Source organism: Apium graveolens, chromosome 10 (assembly GCF_009905375.1).
Source record: "Apium graveolens cultivar Ventura chromosome 10, ASM990537v1, whole genome shotgun sequence".
Classification (NCBI taxonomy): Eukaryota; Viridiplantae; Streptophyta; class Magnoliopsida; order Apiales; family Apiaceae; genus Apium; species Apium graveolens.
Window position 1 is genome coordinate 210,774,536 of NC_133656.1, and position 24,160 is coordinate 210,798,695.

General features: G+C 33.3%; 2 protein-coding genes across 2 annotated transcripts; both read right to left on the reverse strand.

Annotated features, from left to right (window-relative positions):
- Positions 1–141: 141 nt before the first annotated feature.
- On the reverse strand, positions 142–15,700 carry LOC141691460 (splicing factor Cactin-like). Its single transcript, XM_074496199.1, has 13 exons — positions 15,421–15,700; positions 15,221–15,312; positions 14,235–14,334; positions 12,873–12,944; positions 12,651–12,713; positions 12,386–12,526; positions 11,645–11,740; positions 1,826–2,110; positions 1,586–1,745; positions 1,317–1,456; positions 1,052–1,231; positions 697–963; positions 142–614 (listed from the first exon to the last, which is right to left on the reverse strand). Exons 1-13 carry the CDS (start codon positions 15,577–15,579, stop codon positions 495–497), a joined length of 1,875 nt encoding a protein of 624 aa, XP_074352300.1. The 5' UTR covers positions 15,580–15,700; the 3' UTR covers positions 142–494.
- A 4,480-nt stretch (positions 15,701–20,180) lies between these two features.
- On the reverse strand, positions 20,181–22,227 carry LOC141689069 (uncharacterized). Its single transcript, XM_074493242.1, has 2 exons — positions 22,076–22,227; positions 20,181–21,146 (listed from the first exon to the last, which is right to left on the reverse strand). The coding sequence occupies exon 2, from the start codon at positions 21,136–21,138 to the stop codon at positions 20,671–20,673; it is 468 nt and encodes a 155-aa protein (XP_074349343.1). The 5' UTR covers positions 21,139–21,146; positions 22,076–22,227; the 3' UTR covers positions 20,181–20,670.
- Positions 22,228–24,160: the final 1,933 nt, after the last annotated feature.

The window sequence follows — 24,160 nt, forward strand, 5'->3', positions numbered from 1 at the left end:
TCAATTATTAGCTCCTAACTGGTAGGTAGCAAGTGGAGTTCGTAACATTTTTTACTTCTACATGTCCCCCACAGTTCACAATAAAAAATGTATCGATTTAAAAGCTTTTCAAAATTATGAATGAATAGAGAGCAACGCAAATGCACCCACGAACATGATGCCATTAAAAGTACATACAAAAAACTTCACCGAAGAGTGGATTTCCTATCACCGGAAAAAAGTGTAATTCCTAGTGTTGATTTTTACTATTAGCAAGTTTAATATTCATCGAGTGCTTTTTCACTAATACTATCTCAGCAACTGTTGATATCACGAATTACTGGCAACAATTAAAATACATTCTACATTCGACATTCAGGTAAAAAAAGGTCGACACCAAAACGATGTGTGCCCCGTCTCCCACTAGTGCGCAACCGTTTCCTGTTTACATAATCAACACCCATGGCAACCTCTTCAAAAAAATCGTACACAGCTGTAGTCCACTCATACATGCATCACCGGCGGTAGCGGTGGCGTTTGAAGTTGATATATACGTGTAGAATTCCTCTTTCAAACGTGCACTTGAAACCTTTTTTGTGAGAGTACTCCCATTCCTTGTTCACCATCCGGAATGCCTGTAACAATATAAGAACACTCTAGTCAAATTTGTTAAAAAGAGGAATCAACAATGAACTAAACCAACAGATGATAACTTACAATATCTTCATATGGAGGTCCAGCATGAAATCTTATGATGCAGGTCTCTGCACTATCTCCATCCTTTTCTATAGTGTAAACAGGAGCTTTTGTTTTGTCAACAAGATCAGGATAAAAGATGTTGAACTTGTATCCTTGAACAATCTTTGGGGGCGGGTTGTCATGGTCATAATGAGTTTGATTGTACTTGTTCCACTCATATCCAGTGTGAACACGGTTGAAATACTTTGGTTTTCTTGGACGATATTTGTCATGCCACCAGTACACCTGCATATATACATCAATGTAATTCATAAACCAATGCTGATGCTTTTCCATTTAGAATATACTGAAAAAACAGAGTAAATAAGATTACCTGTGAATCAAGATTTACTTCATCATTGTTTCCGAATACTGCATCACCTTCCACCATGTCTCCCATTGCCTTCGTCGCCTTCAACTCAAAGTTATCCTCGGTGGACTGAACTGGCCTTGCGGCCAATGCTTCTTGTACCCGCCTCTGTTGTTCTTCCAATACAGCCACACGTTTCCTTTCCTGTAAATATACCATCACAAACGGTTTGTTATACACCAAGCATATTGTAGAGATAGAGATATACGATTTAGAAATATGAGTTTACCAGTATAGCCTTATCCTCATCAGGATCAATGGCTTCTTCAGCCTCTTCACCATGCAATAGCTCTGGAGAATATGAACCTGCCTCTTCTGCCTCCTCAATCTCCTCATTTGTTATTGGCTCAGGAGATAAAGGTTGGTCAACTACAAAAAAGAGAAGCTTTTAAAAAACTACTACAAATCTATAGAATACATCACACGCTGACCCCAACAACAAGTAACACGGCACCCAAGCAGGGCAAAACTACAAGAAGAGATGATTATTACACGTACTCTTTTCATCCTGACCAGCATCCACTTCTTGTGGGGTTAAGCTTCTGTGATCCCTTTCCATGTCTTCTTCCCTCTCTACATTTTCTTCACTATCCAAAGGTTGTTCAAGATGTTCCAAATGCTTCCGTAACATCTTGGCATGAATTTCTCTGAGACAGGCCTGTCATATAAGATGTCAAACATACAGCTCTAAATCAAGAGAGCAACAATCCTGACACTATTAATTGTTGCAGAATGTACCTTGGCCTTGTATATGTGGAGACGTTTAAGAATCGCTTCCCAATACTCCACCACTTTGGCTGTGCCAGAACGCATCTGGGACTCAATTTCTGCCTGTAATACTTCAAGTTCACCATAGGTTTTTCCTTGCAGAAGGTTCTTGACATCGGCTTCAATACTCGAGTGCAACCCCCTTTCTTCAGCAAGCAACTCTGCAGGTGGTTGCTCTCCACGCACTCTGGCTCGATCTAAAGCGTCTTTCTTCCGAGCCTCAGCTAGTTCCCAATCACAAACCACTAAAAGTGCCTGCTCATTATGTAGATATGGAGAAAACAAAATGTCAAACCAGTGTTGAATACATATTTGAAGAGCTACTGAAGTGAATTGATGGTACATCCCTGACATTTTCCAAAAAAATTTCCATACAAGAGACACTATGACAGATATTTGGTTAACACCAAGAAAAGTATATATTGCATGAAATCGCAGGCAGAGTTCTCAACAGTAAGTTTGGAAGTAAAGAACTTGGACAATAAGATGTAGACAACAAACCTTGAAATCTTAAAGCAGATGGATATCTATAATCTTTAAGTTCTGTCGGTCGATTTTGGGTGCACTTGATATTGGACACAAGAAGTATACAACTCATTATATAACTAACACAGTAATTAAATTTCAGTCTAAGATTCTATTCAATTTATTACACGTATTTCGAGATTATTGTTGAAGTGATACAACTTATCAAAAAAATCAACCCAAGTAAAACCTTCCATAGAAAATAGTAGTTCAATGGCTAGCAATAAACTATGAGAACAAACCTGTAATTTTCACTAGGGAGTAGGAAAGTTTTTTTTGTGGGGGACAGGCAAGGTTAGTTTTGAAATAGTTACTCACTGGTTACCAATATGGCAGGCGGGATAAGCCGTCCTTTCTAGTAAGTTCCTAGTAAACACCATGAAGTGAAAAATGTTCGAGAAGAAGACATGGTAGTGCTTTCCTACTAATATTTTGTTTCTCAAACTGAGATATGTTTTTATACAAACTGTGTAACTCTTTAGTTTTGATGATCACAACACAGCAAGCCATCATAACACAGCAAGCCATCATGTTGTTATTTGAGAATGTTTGCAGGATACAACAGCTTAATGCCATTGCTGTTTAAGTATCATGACAGCAAGCTATCATAAGACAGTAATCTATTTCAGCAAGCTATGATCACGATTGTCAGAATAACAGCAAGCTAAGATGCACAGTCCAGATTCAACAAGGAAGTCGAATTTCATGGAGATTTTATAGGATCTTCATATATATCAGTTGTAAGGACTTCTCTAATATAATATACGTGCATGATATATAGAGAGCTCATTTATAAAACGTTTTTACTTATTCAAATTGATTTCCTAAATAATAGGAGTTTGTTTCTCTTTCAAACTCTTTCTCTTATATTCTTTTTAAAACGTTTTATCCTCTACTAAATAGAAGAGATATTTTCTGTACGTTGGACATCTTTCTTTCTCTTCTATCTAACGTACACATGAACGTTGGAAACCATCCCAACGATCTTACACGGTAGAATTGGATTCTAGCCGTTGTAATTTGTTGAGGCTGTTTTCAAACGTTAATGTGTGGTTATATAAGAGGTTTTCTTGCAGTTTTATGATGAGGAATTTGCAAGCAAGAACACATACAACTCCTGATCTTTATTAATTTCAAAATACTCTCGAGCTCTACATATATACACGTGTTTTATCTTAGAGAGAGTTTATAGTTTGAGTTGTAAACTTTATCACTGATTTGTATTGTTCAATTGTATTGATTAGTTGCTGGATAAGTTGGCTAGGGAAACAAGGGTTTAGTGGTACTTGCTAGAGGAGTTTGTACTACGGGGTAGTATAGTACTTAGAGAGCAGGTTCTTAAACAGGGTTTCAGCAAGCCATTATCAGCAGCTGGGATAAAGGGAGATATATTGTTGTATCTTGTAGTTGTAACCTTCATTGATCAATAATATATTCTCTTACCAAGTTGGTAAGGGACCAGGACGTAGACCATAGGGGCTTAGGGGTCGAACCTGGCTAAAATTCTTGTGTGTTCTATTTACTTTCCTGCACATTATTTTCTGCATTGCATTTAGTCATCTCAGCTTACTATCATTGTCAGATTATAGCTCAGTTGATAAAATCTCAGTAAGCTATTATCGGGTAAAATTTAAAAGTAATCCTAGTTAGCCATTATCACCTATTCACCCCCCCTCTAGGTGTAATTTCAGTTGGTATCAGAGCTTTGGTATACTAATCTTTCTGTAACAGGAATAGTATTCGATCAAAATGGCTGACAAATATCCCGAAGGAACCTCAGATTACCGAGCACCTCTCTTGCTTGGTACAGAAAACTATAACTGGTGGAAAGGTCGCATGGAAGTGTATCTATCCAGGGAGCCACTAGCTTTGAGAGTTGTTCAGAAGGGTCCTTTTGAGTTCAAGGACAAAGAAGGCAAAGTGAAAGACGTTGATGATCTCACAAAGGCTGAACTAATCAAATACAGCTTCAATGGAAAGGCTAGGAATTCTCTCATGAATGGGTTATGTCCTAGTGAATGTGATAAAGTCTCTTCATGCAAATCAGCTAAAGAGATATGGGATACTCTGGAATTGTATCACGAAGGATCCAAGAGTTTAAGAAAGGTGAAATTCGTGGATCCAAGAGTTTAAGAAAGGTGAAATTGAGTAAACTAATGAATGAGTTTGGAAATTTCAAGCTTCAAGATGGAGAAACTATTCGAGACAGTCAAGCTAGATTCCAGATAAATCTGAATGCCTTAAAGCAGCTTGGCAAACATATCCCACAAGAGGAAATCAACATGAAGATACTTAGTGCTGTGCCATTTATCTATGAACCAAAGGTAACAGCTCTAGAATCCTCTCCAACTATAGATACTATGGATCAATTGGCTGTTTTTGCAGAATTGGAACAATTTGAAAGCAAAATCAAGGAAAGCCAATCAAGTTCTATGCAAGCTCCAGTTGCTCAAATGAAGCAATTAGCTCTTCACACTAATGATAGCTTACTGGAATCTGAAGATGAGTCAGACGAAGAACTAGCTTTAATATCCAGGAAGATCAGAAAGATGATCGAGAAGAAGAACAAGCTGAAAAGAGATAAAGGCAGATTTTCCAACAACAAGAAGCCCAACAAGGATTCTAAAGATCAGACATGCTTTGAATGTGGAAAGCCAGGCCATTATAAACGGGACTGCTATAAATTGAAGTCAAAACAGCAAACTGTCTTCAAGGATAAGAAGAAAGCTAAAGCTCTAATGACTTGGAGTGATGATGACTCGGTTTCCAGTGATGATTCAAGTGGAGACATGGTCAATCTTGCCCTAGTTGGACTTGATGATGATTCTGTTCGAGGAAATTCAGAAAGTGGATACCTAGAAAGTGATTCAGAAGAAGATCAGAGTGAGGTAAACTCTTGTAAATATAATTTATCTTCTGAAAATATTGTTTTGGAACCACTAACCATGCAGGAATGTAAGAATGTATCTATGGGTGAATATTATTCTCTTAAAGCTGAAAATAGCAAGCTAAAAGAGAAGAATAATTATCTTAAGACTATGGTTCAAGATTTGATGAGCAAAGTAGATAATTGGATTGACAAGAAGGGTACCTACACAAGCTGACAAAGAGGCTGAAATCAAGGATCTTCAAGCTAAAGTTAGTCATGTGGAAAACTTCAACAAAATTCTCCTTAAAAGAAACAAGACTCAGTTAATGGAGATCACAGAGTTAAAGAAGGAGATTGAAGCAAGGGATGAATGTTTGGAGCTGTTCAAAATCAGAGAATCAATAGATGCAACACCTTCAAATCAAGCAGAAGAACCATCTCAGCAAGCTGAAATCATAAGTCAGCAAGCTGAAAAGATTGATCTGCTCACAAAGGAAGTTGAGGATCTGAAAAAGGGCATGGGATCGTTTGTTCAAGGAGAAGAAAGTCTCAAATCTATGATGAACAACACAAATATTCCATTGGTCAGAGAAGGAATTGGAATGAATGCAAACAAGAAGGACAAAGCTCTAAGATATGAAGGAAAACATGGCATACCCTATGATTATGCTATGCCTTGGAAGATATGCAACAGATGTGGAAAGAAAGGGCATCTTGAAAAGCATTGCAAAGTTCAGAATGGACAAAAATCATACCATGGAGGAAACAAACAGAAAACAGCTTACTATGATCAGAATGGCAGAACAAAGACAGCTTACCATCATCAGGCTGGCAGAGTTAAATCACCTAGATTTATCCAAAAATGGATAAAGAAATCTGATTTACATGTTTTATATGTTTTATCTGCTAACCATGTCGGACCCAACAAACTTTGGGTACCAAAAGGTTGAGTTGTTTTATTTGTTTTGTAGATGTGTCTTGCCGCTCGAGTCAAATCAACTCAATGGATTTTAGATAGCGGATGTACTAGACATATGAGTGGAGACAAAGCACATTTCTTGAGTCTTCAGATGAAAAAGGGTGGAAGAGTGACTATTGGTGATAGCAAAACTCTTCAAATTCTTGGAAAAGGTAAAATAGGTAATAAACACATTTCAATTGATAAAGTTCAATATGTTAAAGGCCTTAAATATAATCTGCTTAGCATAAGTCAGTTATATGATGATGGTCATACTGTTAACTTTGGTATTGATAAGTGTATTATTACTATTGGTACTAACAAAGTCCCCCTAGTTGCTAGAAGGGAAGGAAATATATATATTTTGGACTTTGAGTTGCAGAAAACAGCTTGCTGTCTTGCTGCAATAGACACTGATCCTTATGTTTGGCATAGAAGATTGGGTCATGCTCACATGGATTTACTTAACAAGCTTTCAAAGAAGAAGCTAGTCAGAGGTTTACCCAAAATCAAGTATGTCAAGACTGAGGTGTGTTCGGCATGCCAATTAGGCAAGCAAATTAGAAGTACTCACAAAGCAAAGAAAATGGTATCTACTTCTAAACCCTTAAAACTTTTACATTTAGACTTATTTGGTCCAGAAGCTTATAAAAGTATAGGAGGTAAGCAATATGGTTTTGTAATTGTTGATGATTATTCTCGTTTTACATGGGTATTGTTTCTTAGAACTAAAGATACTGCTTTTAATGAGTTTGATAAACTAATTAAATTACTTGAGAATAAGCTCAATACAAAGCTTGTAGGAATAAGGAGTGATCGAGGTGGTGAATTCCAAAAAGACTTTGTTACTTATTGTGAAGAAAGAGGAATATCACATGAATTCTCGGCTCCAAGGACTCCACAACAAAATGGTGTGGTGGAACGCAAGAATAGGTCACTGCAAGAGACAGCAAGGACTTTGTTGCAAGAAAGCAAGTTACCTAGAAGTTTTTGGGCAGAAGCAGTCAACACAGCATGCTATGTTCTGAATAGAGTATTGATAAGACCTATTTTGGACAAGACTCCATATGAATTGCTCAAGAAAAAGAGGCCCAACATCAGTTACTTCAGAACCTTTGGCTCAAAATGTTTTGTGCTCAAGACAATTGGTAATGATGGTAAATTTGATGTTAAATCTTATGAAGCTATTTTTCTTGGTTATTCTATGAATAGTAAAACCTATAGAGTTTATAATTTGTCTAAGAATATTGTTGAGGAATCTATAGATGTTACTTTTTAAGAACCTAACAACGATCTTCCAAGAGACGAGGAAGATGATGCAGGTGAAGCTGGACAACAGCAAGCTGAAACAGAGAAGGCTACTCCAAAACAGCAAGCTGAAACAGAGACTGATTCTGGAAAACAGCAAGCTGAAACTGAAACTGCCTCAGGAAATCAGCAAGCAGAACCTTCTACTCCAGTTGATGATGCAATTGTAAAGATGGCAAAGATGACTCTTGATGGTCCTAGAGGAAATAGAGCAAAGGATAAAATGCCAATCTATGATGGTGAAGACTTAGCTCCTCCATCTAAGATGAGGAAGACTTCACATGAAGATATTGCAAAGCATTCATTGCCAAAAGCTACACGGACAGTGAAGAATCACCCTCCAGAACAGGTTATTGGTGATATTTCTGATGGTCTCAAGACAAGAAAAGGCACTGCAAACTTTTGTGCTTATGCTGCATTTTTAGCTCAAGAGGAACCCAAGAATGTCAAAGAAGCACTTGAAGATGAAAATTGGATCACGGCTATGCAAGAAGAACTCAATCAATTCGAACGATGTGATGTTTGGGAACTGGTCAAGCCACCAAAGGATGCTTCAATCATTGGTACAAAATGGATTTTCAAGAATAAAGTGGATGAATTTGGTACTGTTACTCGAAATAAAGCAAGGCTACTAGCACAAGGGTACAACCAACAAGAAGGCATTGACTTTGATCAAACTTATGCTCCAGTAGCTAGATTGGAATCAATTAGGATGCTTCTTACTTGTGCATGCTTCAAGAAGATCAAGCTACATCAAATGGACGTCAAAAGTGCTTTTCTTAATGGATTTCTGGAAGAGGAAGTTTATGTTAAGCAACCCCCTGGTTTTGAACATGAACAACATCCGGACTATGTTTCCAAGCTCAAGAAGGCATTATATGGCTTAAAGCAAGCACCAAGGGCTTGGTACAAGAGGCTTAGTAAGTTTTTGATCAAAAATGGCTTCATTCGAGGTAAAATTGATCCTACTTTATTTACTAAGCAAAATAGTAATGATATTTTGATTGTCCAGATATATGTAGATGATATAATCTTTGGATCCACTAATGATTCTATGTGTGAGTGGTTTTCTAAGTGTATGAGCAGTGAATTTGACATGAGCATGATGGGTGAGCTCAATTATTTCATGGGGCTCCAAATTAAACAATCTAAAGATGGAATTTATGTGCATCAATCAAAATATGTCAAGAATTTGCTGACCAGATTTGGTTTTGACAATGTCAAGCCGAAATCTACTCCAATGAATCAAAATAGCAAGCTGACATCGGATGAAAAAGGTAAAGATGTTGATATCAAGAAGTATAGAGGTATGATTGGTAGTCTTTTATATCTTACTGCTTCTCGGCCAGATATTATGTATAGTGTATGTGTTTGTGCTCGTTTGCAAGCTAAACCTAAGGAATCACACTTAAATGCAGTTAAAAGAATATTTCGATATTTAAGTGGGACTATTAATCTTGGGTTATTTTATCCTATTACAAGCACATTTGATCTTGTGGGGTATAGTGATGCTAACTATGCAGGTTGTCAAACTGATAGAAAGAGCACAAGTGGTGTTTGTACATATTTAGGACAAAGTCTCGTATCTTGGCAAAGTAAGAAACAAACTTCAGTTGCATTATCCACAGCAGAAGGTGAGTATTTGGCAGCTGGTAGCTGTTGCTCTCAAATTTTGTGGATGATTCAGACTCTACGAGATTTTGGAATCAAGTGTGGCAAAGTTCCAATCTATTGTGACAACACTAGCACCATCAACATATCAAAGAATCCAGTTAATCACTCAAGAACAAAGCATATTGATGTTCGTCATCATTTCTTGAGAGATAATGCTGCCAAAGGTAAGATTGAATTAGTTTTTGTACCTACTGAATATCAATTGGCAGATATCTTTACAAAACCCCTTGGCGAAGCAAGATTTTCTACCATTCGAAGGGAACTTGGCATGTGCAGTGTATAATAGCAAGCTATCTTTGGAAATTTGGTAATGTTAGCTTACTATCATTTTTCATATTAGCTTACTATGATTGGTTATTTAAATGGCAATTTTGTGTTTAATGTAATTTTTAAATTATGATATGTCATTATCTGGTTATTGTTGTTACTTGTTTGTGTGTTTTGATGCTTTATCTTATAATTTTTATCAGCCCTCAACCTAGATCTTTTTGATGCTTTAAGGGGGAGAAATTTAGGAGACTTATTTTATGAGACTTATGACTTATGCTTATGTTTATGCCTGATTATTTAGACTATCTGTTGGCTTATGTTTAATCTGTGGTTTGCTACTTGGTTTATGATGCTACTTGGTTTATGTTGGCTGTTATTTAAGACTTAATTGTCTTTTAGTTTTTAAGAATTGATGTAATGATATAATGCTGCTATGTTGGTTATTTATACTTGGTTTATGACTTATGCTTATGTTTATGCCTGATTATTTAGACTATCTGTTGGCTTATGTTTAATCTGTGGTTTGCTACTTGGTTTATGATGCTACTTGGTTTATGTTGGCTGTTATTTAAGACTTAATTGTCTTTTAGTTTTTAAGAATTGATGTAATGATATAATGCTGCTATGTTGGTTATTTTGGATATAAATGTGTGTCATTTATATTTTAATTGCAGTAACAGGTTATACAATTTTGAGATATGCATAGATTTAGGGGGAGTTTTTATAATTCTCCTAAATGTGTGTAATCATCAAAAAGGGGGAGATTGTAACTCTTTAGTTTTGATGATCACAACACAGCAAGCCATCATGTTGTTATTTGAGAATGTTTGCAGGATACAACAGCTTAATGTCATTGCTGTTTAAGTATCATGACAGCAAGCTATCATAAGATAGTAATCTATTTCAGCAAGCTATGATCACGATTGTCAGAATAACAGCAAGCTAAGATGCACAGTCCAGATTCAACAAGGAAGTCGAATTTCATGGAGATTTTATAGGATCTTCATATATATCAGTTGTAAGGACTTCTCTAATATAATATACGTGCATGATATATAGAGAGCTCATTTATAAAACGTTTTTACTTATTCAAATTGATTTCCTAAATAATAGGAGTTTGTTTCTCTTTCAAACTCTTTCTCTTATATTCTTTTTAAAACGTTTTATCCTCTACTAAATAGAAGAGATATTTTCTGTACGTTGGACATCTTTCTTTCTCTTCTATCTAACGTACACATGAACGTTGGAAACCATCCCAACGATCTTACACGGTAGAATTGGATTCTAGCCGTTGTAATTTGTTGAGGTTGTTTTCAAACGTTAATGTGTGGTTATATAAGAGGTTTTCTTGCAGTTTTATGATGAGGAATTTGCAAGCAAGAACACATACAACTCCTGATCTTTATTGATTTCAAAATACTCTCGAGCTCTACATATATACACGTGTTTTATCTTAGAGAGAGTTTATAGTTTGAGTTGTAAACTTTATCACTGATTTGTATTGTTCAATTGTATTGATTAGTTGCTGGATAAGTTGGCTAGGGAAACAAGGGTTTAGTGGTACTTGCTAGAGGAGTTTGTACTACGGGGTAGTATAGTACTTAGAGAGCAGGTTCTTAAACAGGGTTTCAGCAAGCCATTATCAGCAGCTGGGATAAAGGGAGATATATTGTTGTATCTTGTAGTTGTAACCTTCATTGATCAATAATATATTCTCTTACCAAGTTGGTAAGGGACCAGGACGTAGACCATAGGGGCTTAGGGGTCGAACCTGGCTAAAATTCTTGTGTGTTCTATTTACTTTCCTGCACATTATTTTCTGCATTGCATTTAGTCATCTCAGCTTACTATCATTGTCAGATTATAGCTCAGTTGATAAAATCTCAGTAAGCTATTATCGGGTAAAATTTAAAAGTAATCCTAGTTAGCCATTATCACCTATTCACCCCCCCCCTCTAGGTGTAATTTCAAACTGTACATTTTAAAGGTGTTATGACTATGACTTCGACACGGAACAATACAGTGAGACTTTTCCAAGTGACGATTTCCGCGAAATGAAAGAACAACGTATGAATCATGTAAATGAAGATGAAAAAGTAACATGATTTTGCAATGTAAGAACAAATTTCATTAGAGTAGAGTGCTTGTTTCAGATATACATCCAGCATAAGAAAACAAATATTACCTCCCAATACTGTATATGAGTTGGTGTTGCCCTGTCCAAGTCCAAGTGCATTTTAATATCCTCCTGGAGTTCTTCCATATCCTTTACTGTCAAACCCTGTAGGATATACCCGACATTGGGGAAATAATTATTTAATATATAAGCAATACATGATTATATATACCTCCTAACATATATACTGCGCACAGGACCTGCGCAGGACCGTAACAGAGAAAGACACGTCATACACATTCTCCTACCTATGTCATTTTCATCATTTATGGTTTAAAATTCCATACTTATCAGTAAACATGCACAAGGCAACCTAAGTTTCAATCTACTACCATAGAGCAAATAGCTTTGGGAAGAGTTTCTGGAGTGCAAAATGCGAGAAAATCTTTACTATCTTTCAACACACACCTGCAGTTATAGAGTGTTTCTGCGCCGAGATTAGGAAAGCTAAGAAGAGAAGAGATATATTGGACAGAAGAAAAGATCCGATCCAACCTATCTCATAACAAGTTAAAAACTTCTCCAAAAAGAATAGGAAAGAAGAGAAGATCAGACCAAACTTCTCTCCAAAGTCGTTCATTTAAAAATGAATGATTCAGGGAGAAGCGATTAAAATAAGTTTATAACCGTCTTTCAATCTGATAAATCCCCAACCTTTTTGCAAGTTTGTCAACAAAATCAATTTAAACTGAAATTTAAATTAATGAGATTATTCATACTGGTACTTTATTTAGGGAAGGGGGCGCTTACCTGGAAAACTAAGTATGGTTCATCTATTTCTATATCAATATCATCAGAAGGATCAAGGTGCTTAGACAGAATATCGATAGGCTTGATACGGCCTTCACGCAGCCTAATCTCCGACCTAGCTTTGCTTTGATCAAAATGAAACTGCAAAATTGCAAGTGAAAATGCAATGCTATGAGAATAGAGGTAATCAAATGAGAAACAAAAAGCATAAAAATATGTGAGCCAAACAGGAAAAAAGATTATATAACTGATTGTTCTTATGTACCTCTTCTTCTTTCTTTTCCCAATCTTGGAACTCGGCTCGTGCACGCTCTCTAGCCAGTAAGGCCTGCAAATGAATAATTTTGGTGATATCAAGGAACTTGTAGAGTTCTCCAACAACAAGCAGATCAGCCATACAGATCTTTATAATTGGGCCTTTCAAATTATTTAATAGTACAAGACACTCAATGATATATCTCAAAACTTAAACTACATTTAGGCTTACCATTTCTTCCTCATGTTGCGCTTTCTCAAGGGCCCTTTCTTCCCTTCTCTTTTTCACTTTCTCAATCTCTGCCTGCATCATAAAATTAAACTAACATGTCACAGCATATTTCTACATAGCATTTACAGAATGCCTAATTTTACTTCTCATTATGCTTATCTATTCACATTAATAGGTGGAACGTGATTGGATATTTAATAAAAAAGGGAAACACATGACAGTTTTTCATTGCATTTAAAATGACATTCGAACAAAATGGATAAGTAAAACAAAAGTTTGAAACATCCATATTGGCCTGTATTTGATGACTCCATGGGATTTAGCATAATCAAATGACATAGGACAAAGGTGGGAAAAGGCTAAAAACAAGGATAAATACCCATCTTTGCAGAGAACAAGTAAGGAACACATAAAATTTCCGTATATTTAATTCATATAACTGATCTCTATTCAATAAAGAAGATTAAAAATGTTTATATAGAACTCCTAAAACTTGGTGAACACGTAATTTCATGAACAAAAGGATACAATTAACACCTCTTAGTCATCTACTACCATATATCTAATTATCATATATTCGTTTTCTAGAACACTTCTACATAGACAATATAATTACTAACCACAAAACATAAAAACCTAAATAATAATATAATATAGGTATCAAAAAATTTAATTATTTCATGCTCCGCATCATTTAGCATCATAGAAGCCCAATATAGTGGAAACTTTTTATAGCAACTAATCTCTAAACTGTAGTGGAAAATTTAAAAAACTTTTTAAAAAAATAATAATAATATATAGAATGTAATTGCACGGTTACTTTTTCCTGCAAACTATGGGAAAACTCCCAACACTTTTGGTTCCACAATTCATTAAAATTTAAGGGGCTGATGTAATTTCTCTTTTTTGCTGTAGGAGTGTTTTCTTATGTCTAAAACTTGTTCCCGACTCTAGAAATTAAAACTCTACTACTGTTTATCTGATGAATTCAAAGAGATGCTCTTCCCTGCAAACCAGTGTTTCCCAGGTCAAGTGTACCTCATATGACAGGTGAACATGTCAGTGACTCTTTACACTTCATTTTTAAAGGATTACATACTTTGAGGAAGGAGAAGGCACCTAATTGAGGGGTGGTTTGGTCATAATATAACTTATTATATGTTTTTGGGTTCTCGACGAGCATATCACAGCAGCAAAAACCCGCGCTTCACAGCATGCATAAAAAGCCTCATCAGGCTAATAGCTTTCTTACCAGTAAACGAAATAATAATTCATTGCTAGTTGTCATGTTGACTTCTCTAAAAAGTAACAAGTAATAAAAGCTACACATAGCAATGTAAAATGGCACTGCAGCTCCCATACCATTCTCTCTCTCTGCTTCCTCTTTTCTTCTTTTACTGAAAACATTTCAAGTGGCACACCCTGGGTAACATCACGCTCAATCTTCTTTCGCCAAACAAATCTGCATGCAGATTATCATAATACTCATTGAGCAACAAAAAAAATAGTACAAAAAGTCTTCCCCTTTTTTGCTATTATTCAGCTATCTAATACTCGAAACCCAAGAATACAACTTAATGAGAAACTTTGCTATTGTAAATTTCCATTGTCAAGGTGTACTTAAAAGTAATAGCAGCTCATAAAACAAAATTGTTTTACAAATTAATCCCGCTATTTAAAAAAAATACAGTCAACTGGAGAAATGAACACCCAACTTTTTAAAGAAAAACAGGAAATAGAAGCTAGCAAAAATGAAGTTACATATATAAGTACAGACTTAGTTCAATTCCTAAATAGTAAATTAGGTTAGATTTTAGTTTTCAAGGTGATGGATGGGGAATTAAGCAAGAAATATGAACTCAGAAAGTGTTGAAAATCATATTCAGCCCTAATTCAGTCATGTTTAATTGGGACTGTGTGCTTTTTAAAATTTAACATAGGTTTTGATTCATCTAGACATATCTTATATTACACTTACATTAACTTCATCTTAAAAGACAAAATCGCACACACATGTAATTTGTATACTGGGCCTTTCCAATCAAGTGTAATGAAATCAATCATCATAACTAACACCAGTAATTTTTCGAAAAATTAATAAAATGACAGTTTACAAAAATCTCTCAAATGTTAATCCCTCATGATGAATGCTTCTTATAATTATTGTGAAACACGAATTACTTCTTGTTAAAATTAACATCAACAACCTAACTAGGACCACCAATATAAATTAGAAATACAACAGCTAACTTTTTGTTAAAATTAAAATGACCGAACAGATTAGTCTAGTCTACATATACAAAACCTAACTAGCACGGCTTAAATTGAATTGAAATACGACGACTTACTTCTCATTGAGATTGGAATCGCCAAACGGATTAGACTCATTCGCATATCCAGAAACCGACTGTGATTTCAACTTCTTAGCAACTTTCATAGCCTAAATCAATTCAGAAAATCATTCAGTACGAATACGAAACCCTAGAAAACGCAAAAACGAATACATACAAATACTCGATACAATATGTAATTATAGATAAGGCAGTACCTTTTTCTGAGCCTTCTTGGCTAAATAATCGGCGATATCATCTTCGGTGATCCTCTTCTTCTTCTTCTTTCGGTCACGCTCTCGCTCGTATTCACTATCGTCTGAACTATCAGAGTCACGTGACCTACGCCGGCTGCGGCGGCTCCGTTCACTTCCCATGCCGGAACACCGATTCGCAATTGTTGATTCAGATAAGAAAATAGAATACAAAACCCTCTTACTGGAGAAACTTCTCTCTTTACTTCGAATCAAGTACCTAATTTTAATAGAGTCGAGACGAGTGCTATCCGGGTTCAAACACAAATTTAGCCAGTTTTTATACAAAATTGACAAAAATAACTAATTTCTGAAAAGTTGGTCAACTTTAGCCGATGGGATACCCAACTGTCAGTGGAGTATCCACTTTATACAAAATACCTAACTGACAGGGGAGTATCCCATATATGAAATACCCAACTACCAGTGGAGTATCTTATACAAATTATACAAATTGGGATACCCAACTGACAGTGGAGTATTCAATCGGCCAAAATTGGTCACTTTTTTTAGAAAGGCTAATTTTGTTAATTTTTTTCAAAAATCGGCTATTTTTGTCATTTTTTCTGCTATCCGTGCCGAGCCGAGAGCCTAGCCCCACTCAATTTATTTTTTTAAAATGAGCCGATTTTAATTATCAAGCGGAAAGTGATAAGTGATGTTCACCCTCGGTTTGTTTATAAACGAGTCGAGCATGAGCCGAACACGAGTTTGTTCACGAACAACCGAACTGAGCCGAACACGAGCCAAGTCGAGTTGTCCACTAATATTTTAAATATATTTTTTCAATCGAATAACCTTAAATTATAATTTATAATTTTACAAGTTATATCGATATCAACTACTAGTTTTACCTTAAAATTATATATGCATATTCACACTTTACACTTATTTCTTAATCTAGCTATATCATTTTTACTTTTTAAGACGATTTTTAAAAATATATCCAACTTTATTTTAAATAATTGAGACATTTATAATTTTATAAATCGTACATTAGTTTTTAAAATGACGATGTCAAATTTTTTTATGTTTTGTTGTTTTACTTAAATTTAATTTATGTAAATTATAAGTTATTTAATGATGTCTACGAAATATGAATAATTGAAGATGAATGTATCATGATAACATTTTAATAGTTTACTTACGAAAAAAGTAAGTGTCAAAATTAGAAAAATATACAAAATCTCTAAAATAATTGAATTATTAATAAATGCTGAAAAATGTACTAGTAACAATATTTAAGTGATTAGTAATAATATATTATTTATAATATATATAAACTTTATTTGAGCCGAGTCGATTTACCGAGTTCGAGCCGAGTCTGGGCCGAACCCGAACTAAACGACCCAAGTCCGAGCCGAACAGACAAAAAGTTCGGCTCGGCTCATTTATTTATCCGAGTTCATTTTTATGTTCAATACCGGCTCTTTTAAAAAAATTGAACTGAGCCGAGTTCACTTAAACGAGTCAATCCCGAATTTTATTTACGAACAACTTTGTTCATTTGTAGCCCTACCTAATTTTTTTTGGGGCTTTAATAACCTAACCTGCGGCTCCGTGTTCATATTGAAATATATTGAAATTAGGGGAGAATGACCCTTAACATCTTTACAAAAAGACGACCTCAAGTATCATTTCATAACTCAATTCCGTGCTCCGTCTTCAAAGAAGATAAAAACGTGAATTTGCTTTTCGTTTTTACACCATTTTTTGGTTTTTTCCCCGTTAATTTATTTAAATACTTTAAAATCATGTTTGTAGACCCTAAATAACACTTGTTTTTAATTAATATTTATATTTTTATTGGGTTTCAAAAATATTAAAATTTTAAATTATTTTTAAAAATTTAAGCGTGGACCCCTAATTTAATAGATTTTATTTTTTTAGGATTCAATTATCCTTTTGGGGTTTTAAAAAAATTAAAAAATTAAATGAAAACCCGCCTAATTTAGTAATTTTTAAATTTTAGGGTCCACCAATCCCCTTTTGAATTTTAGAAATATTAAAAAATATATTAATAAAAAATACACTAATTTAGGGTTTAGAAGGCCCTAAACCCTGGAGTTTAAACCATAATTTAATCTAGGGTCTAGGGCATTTAGGCCCTAAACCCTAGCAATCAAATTCTAATTATTACTCATTTTTAATATTTTAGGATTCACTAATTCTCAATTTAGGTTTTAAAATTATTAAAATATTTATAAATATGAATAAAATATGAACAAAACACCTTTTCGAATAAAATTTTGAGCTTGAAAACATAATATTATCTAACATTTTGAGAAAAAGTTAAAAAAATTAATAATTTAATTTTGATGAAATCAAATTAGTTTAAAAGGATATAGAACGAAACTTCAATTTGGGTTTTTCAAGAAAACAAATTTTGAAATTGCGTTTTCGTTAATTTAAAATTAAAAAAAATGAAAAATGAGACTCGAAGTTATATTTTCCACGCATCAAACCAACTTTGAAACTTCGTTTTAACTTGCGTGAATATGTGGGGTTTATCCCGTGCGCAGCTGAATAGCGGCGGCAGTTTCTCTACCATAAAAAATGAAAGAGAAAAACATTCATTCAGCTTGCGTTTTTCTTTCATTAAAAAAAGTTAGGGCGGACGTTTTTATGTTTTTATGAAAACGGTATTATTTGGGGCTATTTTATGAGGAAGTTACATTAAGGGGTCATTCTTCACTAAACAAGGACACTCGAGACTAGGAGCATCTCCAACCATGTATAACCCTTAACTAAAAATCATTAATACATACTATAAATAAAAAATATAGAGATTATGTAAAAAAAAATCATCTCCAATGATAAATTCCCATTGTCTGTAAATATAGACAACCTCTTGATATTGACTATATTTGTTGAACCACTAAAAAAAAATTTGTAAAAAAAAATCTAATAATTTATTAACATATTGAAGTAATATATTCTATTTATAACAACATAAAATTTTAATAACATACTATTTTTAAAATATAGCTAACCAAGTACAATATCTTACAGATTCAACAAATTTTAAAATTTATAGAGAAAGTGAGAAACATTTTTGAGTGGTGTATATTTTAAAGGTATTTTTTTGAATTTTAAAAATCTTATGGTATTTAATTTGGATTCTGAAAAATCTTTTAAAATTTGATGGTATTCAATAGAAATTGAAAAAAGTCTTTGGAAATATGAGGTATTTAATTTTGATTTTAAAAAGTTCATTAAAACATGGTGATATTCAATTTAGATTTTAAATAATCCATTAAAATTTGGCGGTATTCAAAATTTCATGGATTTTTTGGTATTTTATAAAATTGCAGATTTTGATGGATTTATCAGTGTATTTTATGTTTTTAGAAATATTAAAAAAATCAAAGAGATTTTAATGGATTTGTAGAAGTCACTACTCAAATCAGCAAGATTTGACGAGATTTATTCAATAATTATGCTAAAATCCGCGTATATTTAAAATCACATAAATCACCAACAATCATTCAAAATCAATGAATTGTCATAAATCTTTTAAAATCTAATTGAATATGCCCCCATTATTTTGCCATTGAATTTCAGAGAAAGAGTGGTGATATGAATCAAAAAAGAGTACAAAAAATAATTTCAAAATGACATGGCATGAGTAATCTGTCATTCAGAGAAAGAGTGGTGCAAGAAATCAAAATTGAGAAAAAAAAATAATTTCAAAATGCCATGAGTAATATGTCATGAATTATTTAACCGGTGAGATTAATCTGAATGCAATAAGATTCATTTTATTATTTACACGTGGATATCTTGCATTTCTCTTAGAGAAAAAGAGACAAACTGAACATTGATATTGCAATCGAGAGAGAAATTTTGATTTTAAAAAATTCATTAAAATATGGTGATATTCAATTTATATTTTAAATAATCCATTAAAATTTGGCGGTATTCAAAATTTCATGGATTTTTTGGTATTTTATAAAAGTGCAGATTTTGATGGATTTATCAGTGTATTTTATGTTTTTAGAAATATTAAAAAAATCGAAGAGATTTTAATGGATTTGTAGAAGTCACTACTCAAATCAGCAAGATTTGACAATATTTATTCAATAATTATGCTAAAATCCGCGTATATTTAAAATCACATAAATCATCAACAATCATTCAAAATCAATGAATTGTCATAAATCTTTTAAAATCTAATTGAATATGCCCCATTGTTTTGCCATTGAAGAGAAAGAGTGGTGATAGGAATAAAAAAAGAGTACAAAAAATAATTTCAAAATGACATGACATGAGTAATCTGTCATGCAGAGAAAGAGTGGTGCTAGAAATCAAAATTGAGAAAAAAAAATAATTTCAAAATGCCATGAGTAATATGTCATTATGAATTATTTAACCGGTAAAATTAATGTGAATGCAATAAGATTCATTTTGTTATTTATACGTGGATATCTAGCATTTCTCTAAGAGAAAAAGAGACAAACTGAACATTGACATTGCAATCGAGAGAGAGAGACAATGATGCTGTGAGATACGCCATCTCACTGCCCAATCTTTTACTTTATATAAGTATATATTGTTATTGATGATTGATTGATTTAGAGAATATTACATTTGATATTTAAGAACTTAGTTACATATTCCCTGCAAATTTGAAGTACCAAATTTGATCCTAGACTATTCTTGGAACTTTTAACTTTTTTGGTCAAGTGTATAATAACATCGAAATTATCTGTTTCTGGTTTCCCTATAGAAAAATATGAATTATAATTTCTTCCTCAGATAATTTTTACAGAAGTTAAGCAAAAAATTGCCGTGGCAAAAAGGTTTCTACATATTCAAACTTCTGAGAAAAATTCCGGCCAGACAAGGTATCTACATTTTCCGAATTGAAACATTTATGTTAAAAAATGATTCTAAACTCGAGTGATGAGCTATTTGTGATGGAATTTTGAAGCCAAGCGTGCTGGAGTCAGGAGATGATTCTCAATTCATATACGCAGAGTCAGAGTCTGGAGACGCTTCTCATTCATATAAGCAACCACAAAGAACTGCATTCTCTTGATGATTTTACAACATACCTTCTTCACTCACTGATCAGTGTTGATGTCATTAATTTAAGACACGCCCATTTTAACTAAAGCTGATAACTAAAAAAATTGAATCAGACTGGTCGTCACTCCAAAGTCCAAACCTTGACAGCAAATTTGATCTTGATTTATATATATCTTGTTTATCTTAGCTGGCAAGCTTGAAAGCATCAATAAAAAGACCATAGGTGAAACCCATCTTAAAATTATTCAGAAGGGCCACAGGAAAAGTCACTTTTGGCCGGCTGTAGTAGAATCTAGTCACATACTCTGTAAGAAGTACACACACCACCGCAGCAATAACATCATTGACACCTAAAGCTCCAAAAGACAGGGAAATGGTTTGAGCAACATAAAATCCTCCTAATAAGGATATACCTCCAAAAAGGGCCCTGCGGGAAGGCCTTTTGAAGTAGTTACTTGAGATCTCTGGAATAATTCGAATTATGTCAACCAGTCGTCTCGGTCCTCCATTGGTTTGTGCAGCTTGGACTTTAAATAATCTGCGTGAGGATCTTGAAACAGGTTCAGCACTTTTTCTATGCAAAACCTTGACTCCTGGAAATAGACCAATGTTGAAGAGTCCTATGGTAGTGGATCTCATAGAACATGACATTGAGGATCCTGGAACAAAGAAACAAGAGAGGGGTTTGATGATGTGAAGTTGAGACGTGCAAAAAAAAAGAGCTTAAATTTACAATAAGCATCATTCAAATGATTAGATAAGATAACTTTTCTCTCCAAATCGAATTTGGAAATGAAGCCAAAGCTATAAGCCCAAGATTTATCATCCTGAAACCAATAAATTCACAAAAACATCCTTTTCATTTCTTGTCTTATCATTTATAGTGGTCAGGATAGCTAAAAACCAAGAAATAGCTTATGCAACGAATCAGAAATTGTCCAAATTTTCTGAGGGGGGTCTTTGCAGAAAAAGCTTCCTACTCTCGGTGTAAAGGTAAGGCACACGTACGTATATCTTACTCTTCCCATATCACTATGTAATTCTGGTTTCACAAAATGGCAGCTGTAGAATATCTTACTATGTCATAATTCCATTAATAATTACTTATCTCTACATATAACAAACCCGATACCATAATCTAAATGCTAAAACATCTGCAAATTACTTCCCGTAAAGAATAACTTCCAGCTGCCTAACTGCAGTTAAGAATGTTTCTTCGATAGCAAAGTCCTAATATCTTTCATAAAATTACAAGGCGGAATCCAATATAGATGATCAAGTATTTTGAGCTGTACATCACGAAATGGCACCCTATGTAGTATGTATTATTCCCAAACAGTCCTAAACTTGTTTTTTTTAAGAATGTTCAGCAAATTAATAATCCCCTATTCTCTCTGTCTCGGGTTTTTAAAAAATTTAGAACAGATACAAAAAACAACAAGTCTTAATAACGGTGTACAGATACACAAATGCAACACATCAGAATCTTGCGAGCATAAATAATAAATAAATACAGACACACACATATATAAAGAAACAAGAGCTGGTTTGTAAAATGAATCAGGGAAGTTAAGTTCCGATGACTAACCTTAACAGTAAGGACTTGCTTCTCTAGCAGCTTCCGAGTAAATGATGTGGTTCAGTTTAGTTTCACTTCTCAGAAGCTAAGAGAAGAGGATCCGCTACGCCTCTAGTCGGGTCCTATTCCGCCCCAATTGGATTACAAGTTTAGGATTATTGTAATTTCCACCCCTTCTTTTCCTTTTTTAATATTATACTAGTACATAAATCACTTGTTTTTATTATTATATATAATAAATTACAATTTTAATATATCATTGTTAAGTTTCGAACCTTATACGTCTTTAACAATAATTTTTAAAATTATACATAACGGTTCCCATCAAATTGATGTGACCGAATTAAGTGAGCAAATGACCAATATCCAAAAATTTAAGTTTTCGTATCTATCTATAATATATTATATAATATATTATAATAGACGAATCATTAAAAATTTGGTAGTATGTCTATACTTGGTGAAATTACTTAATTATCATTACTTAATTATTTCAATTCTAATTATGGGGTCGATCTAATTGATGTTAAAGTCAAATTTCTCTATTACTTTACCAATTTCAATTATATTTTATATTGAACTCTATATCATTATAATTTATATTAAATTCAACTTCTTCTACTAATTTATATTTGAATTCATATCGAGTTCTATATTATTCTAATTTGTTACTCCAGACTAAATTAATAAGAAACTAAATATAATTATTAAGATTTAGTTGATATGTCATGTGAATCGGGATAAAATAAAATAATAATATTATCAGTACTCCTAAAAAAATTATACAAATGAACTTGGATAGACAAAATAATATATTTTATTTATCCAGGATAAAAAAATACATTATACAATTGATTCATACCAACACAAAACTAAATTAAAAATACAATTCGACCAACAAAAATAAAATAATATATACTAATTATCAGTTTAAAACAAAATTATCTTATTGACCCACACTTTTTTTTAAATTAAACTAAAAATAATTAATTTGATTTGGTCGGTGTATTGGGCATTGCCGTAGAGCTGGCAATTCGTTCGTTTCGTGTACTTTCGTGTCGTGTATTTTCGTGTTTCGTGTCATGAATGCCTAACCCAAACCCGAACCGTTAATGATTCGTTTCGTTTCGTTTCGTGTTCGTGTACCTTCATTTCGTGTACATTTCGTGTCGTGTTCCGTGTAATTTAAAATTAATAATAATAATAAAGATAAATAAAATATATATTTAAATATAAAATTTTTACTAGTCAAGTCTTAAATCTATAAGTGATAAGAACTCGAGTGTAGTCAAATTTTATGAAATTTAAATTTGAATCTATTTTCTGTAAATCTTATATGTAATATATTATTGTAAGATATACGTATTCATATAATTTTTACAAATTTATTTATTTCGTGTACTTTCGTTTCGTATCGTGTACCCAGGTGTAAATCCAAAACCGACACTAAATTCATCCATGTACTTTCGTGTGCGTGTACCAAAAATGTCAAACCAAAACCAACATAATGAAGACATTATATTTTTATCCTCAATAAAATAATAATTTCTTTATAATAACATTTCTCTCCTTACAATGTTATCACTTTAAATAAATTTAAATGTACTAAAAAGTTACGAACATATACGTCTACTAATATAATTATTATGAAATCATATCATTTAAAATTTTAAATGAACAAAATTAAATTCATTTTTTTAAAAAAATATATAAAATTTTTAAAAAAATTAAGTTAGGTTAATATAATGGTATATTATAGATAAGTAGTGACTCCGTGAGGTTGAATTAACTTAATTTGTATTCTTATATTTTTAATTATTATAATAAATAATTAAAAAAGCTATTCAAATTTTTGTTATCAGAATTTAACTAAATTTTATGATTGATTTCTTTTACATCTTTGGTCGATGCTTCGGGCGAAACCAATTCCCAAGGTGTGACGGGCGGTAAGTAATTGCCAACATTTGCACCAGCTTCTCTCTCTGGAGTGGTGTCTTAAAAAAAAATACTTCCTAAAGAAAAGAGTGCAAGATTCAAAGTCCAAAAATATTTGTTTACTTGGAGAAACGAAAGATTGATTGTATTCATGTACGG

Excerpts from the sequence above, each read along its gene's own strand:
- LOC141689069 (XM_074493242.1), bottom strand. The coding sequence starts at position 21,138 with ATGTCATGTTCTATGAGATCCACTACCATAGGACTCTTCAACATTGGT.
- LOC141691460 (XM_074496199.1), bottom strand. The coding sequence starts at position 15,579 with ATGGGAAGTGAACGGAGCCGCCGCAGCCGGCGTAGGTCACGTGACTCT. Across the intron at positions 12,945-14,234 it reads GGAAGCAGAGAGAGAGAATG|GCAGAGATTGAGAAAGTGAA; the intron begins GTATGGGAGCTG and ends TTTATGATGCAG. Across the intron at positions 1,232-1,316 it reads ATGAGGATAAGGCTATACTG|GAAAGGAAACGTGTGGCTGT; the intron begins GTAAACTCATAT and ends GTATATTTACAG.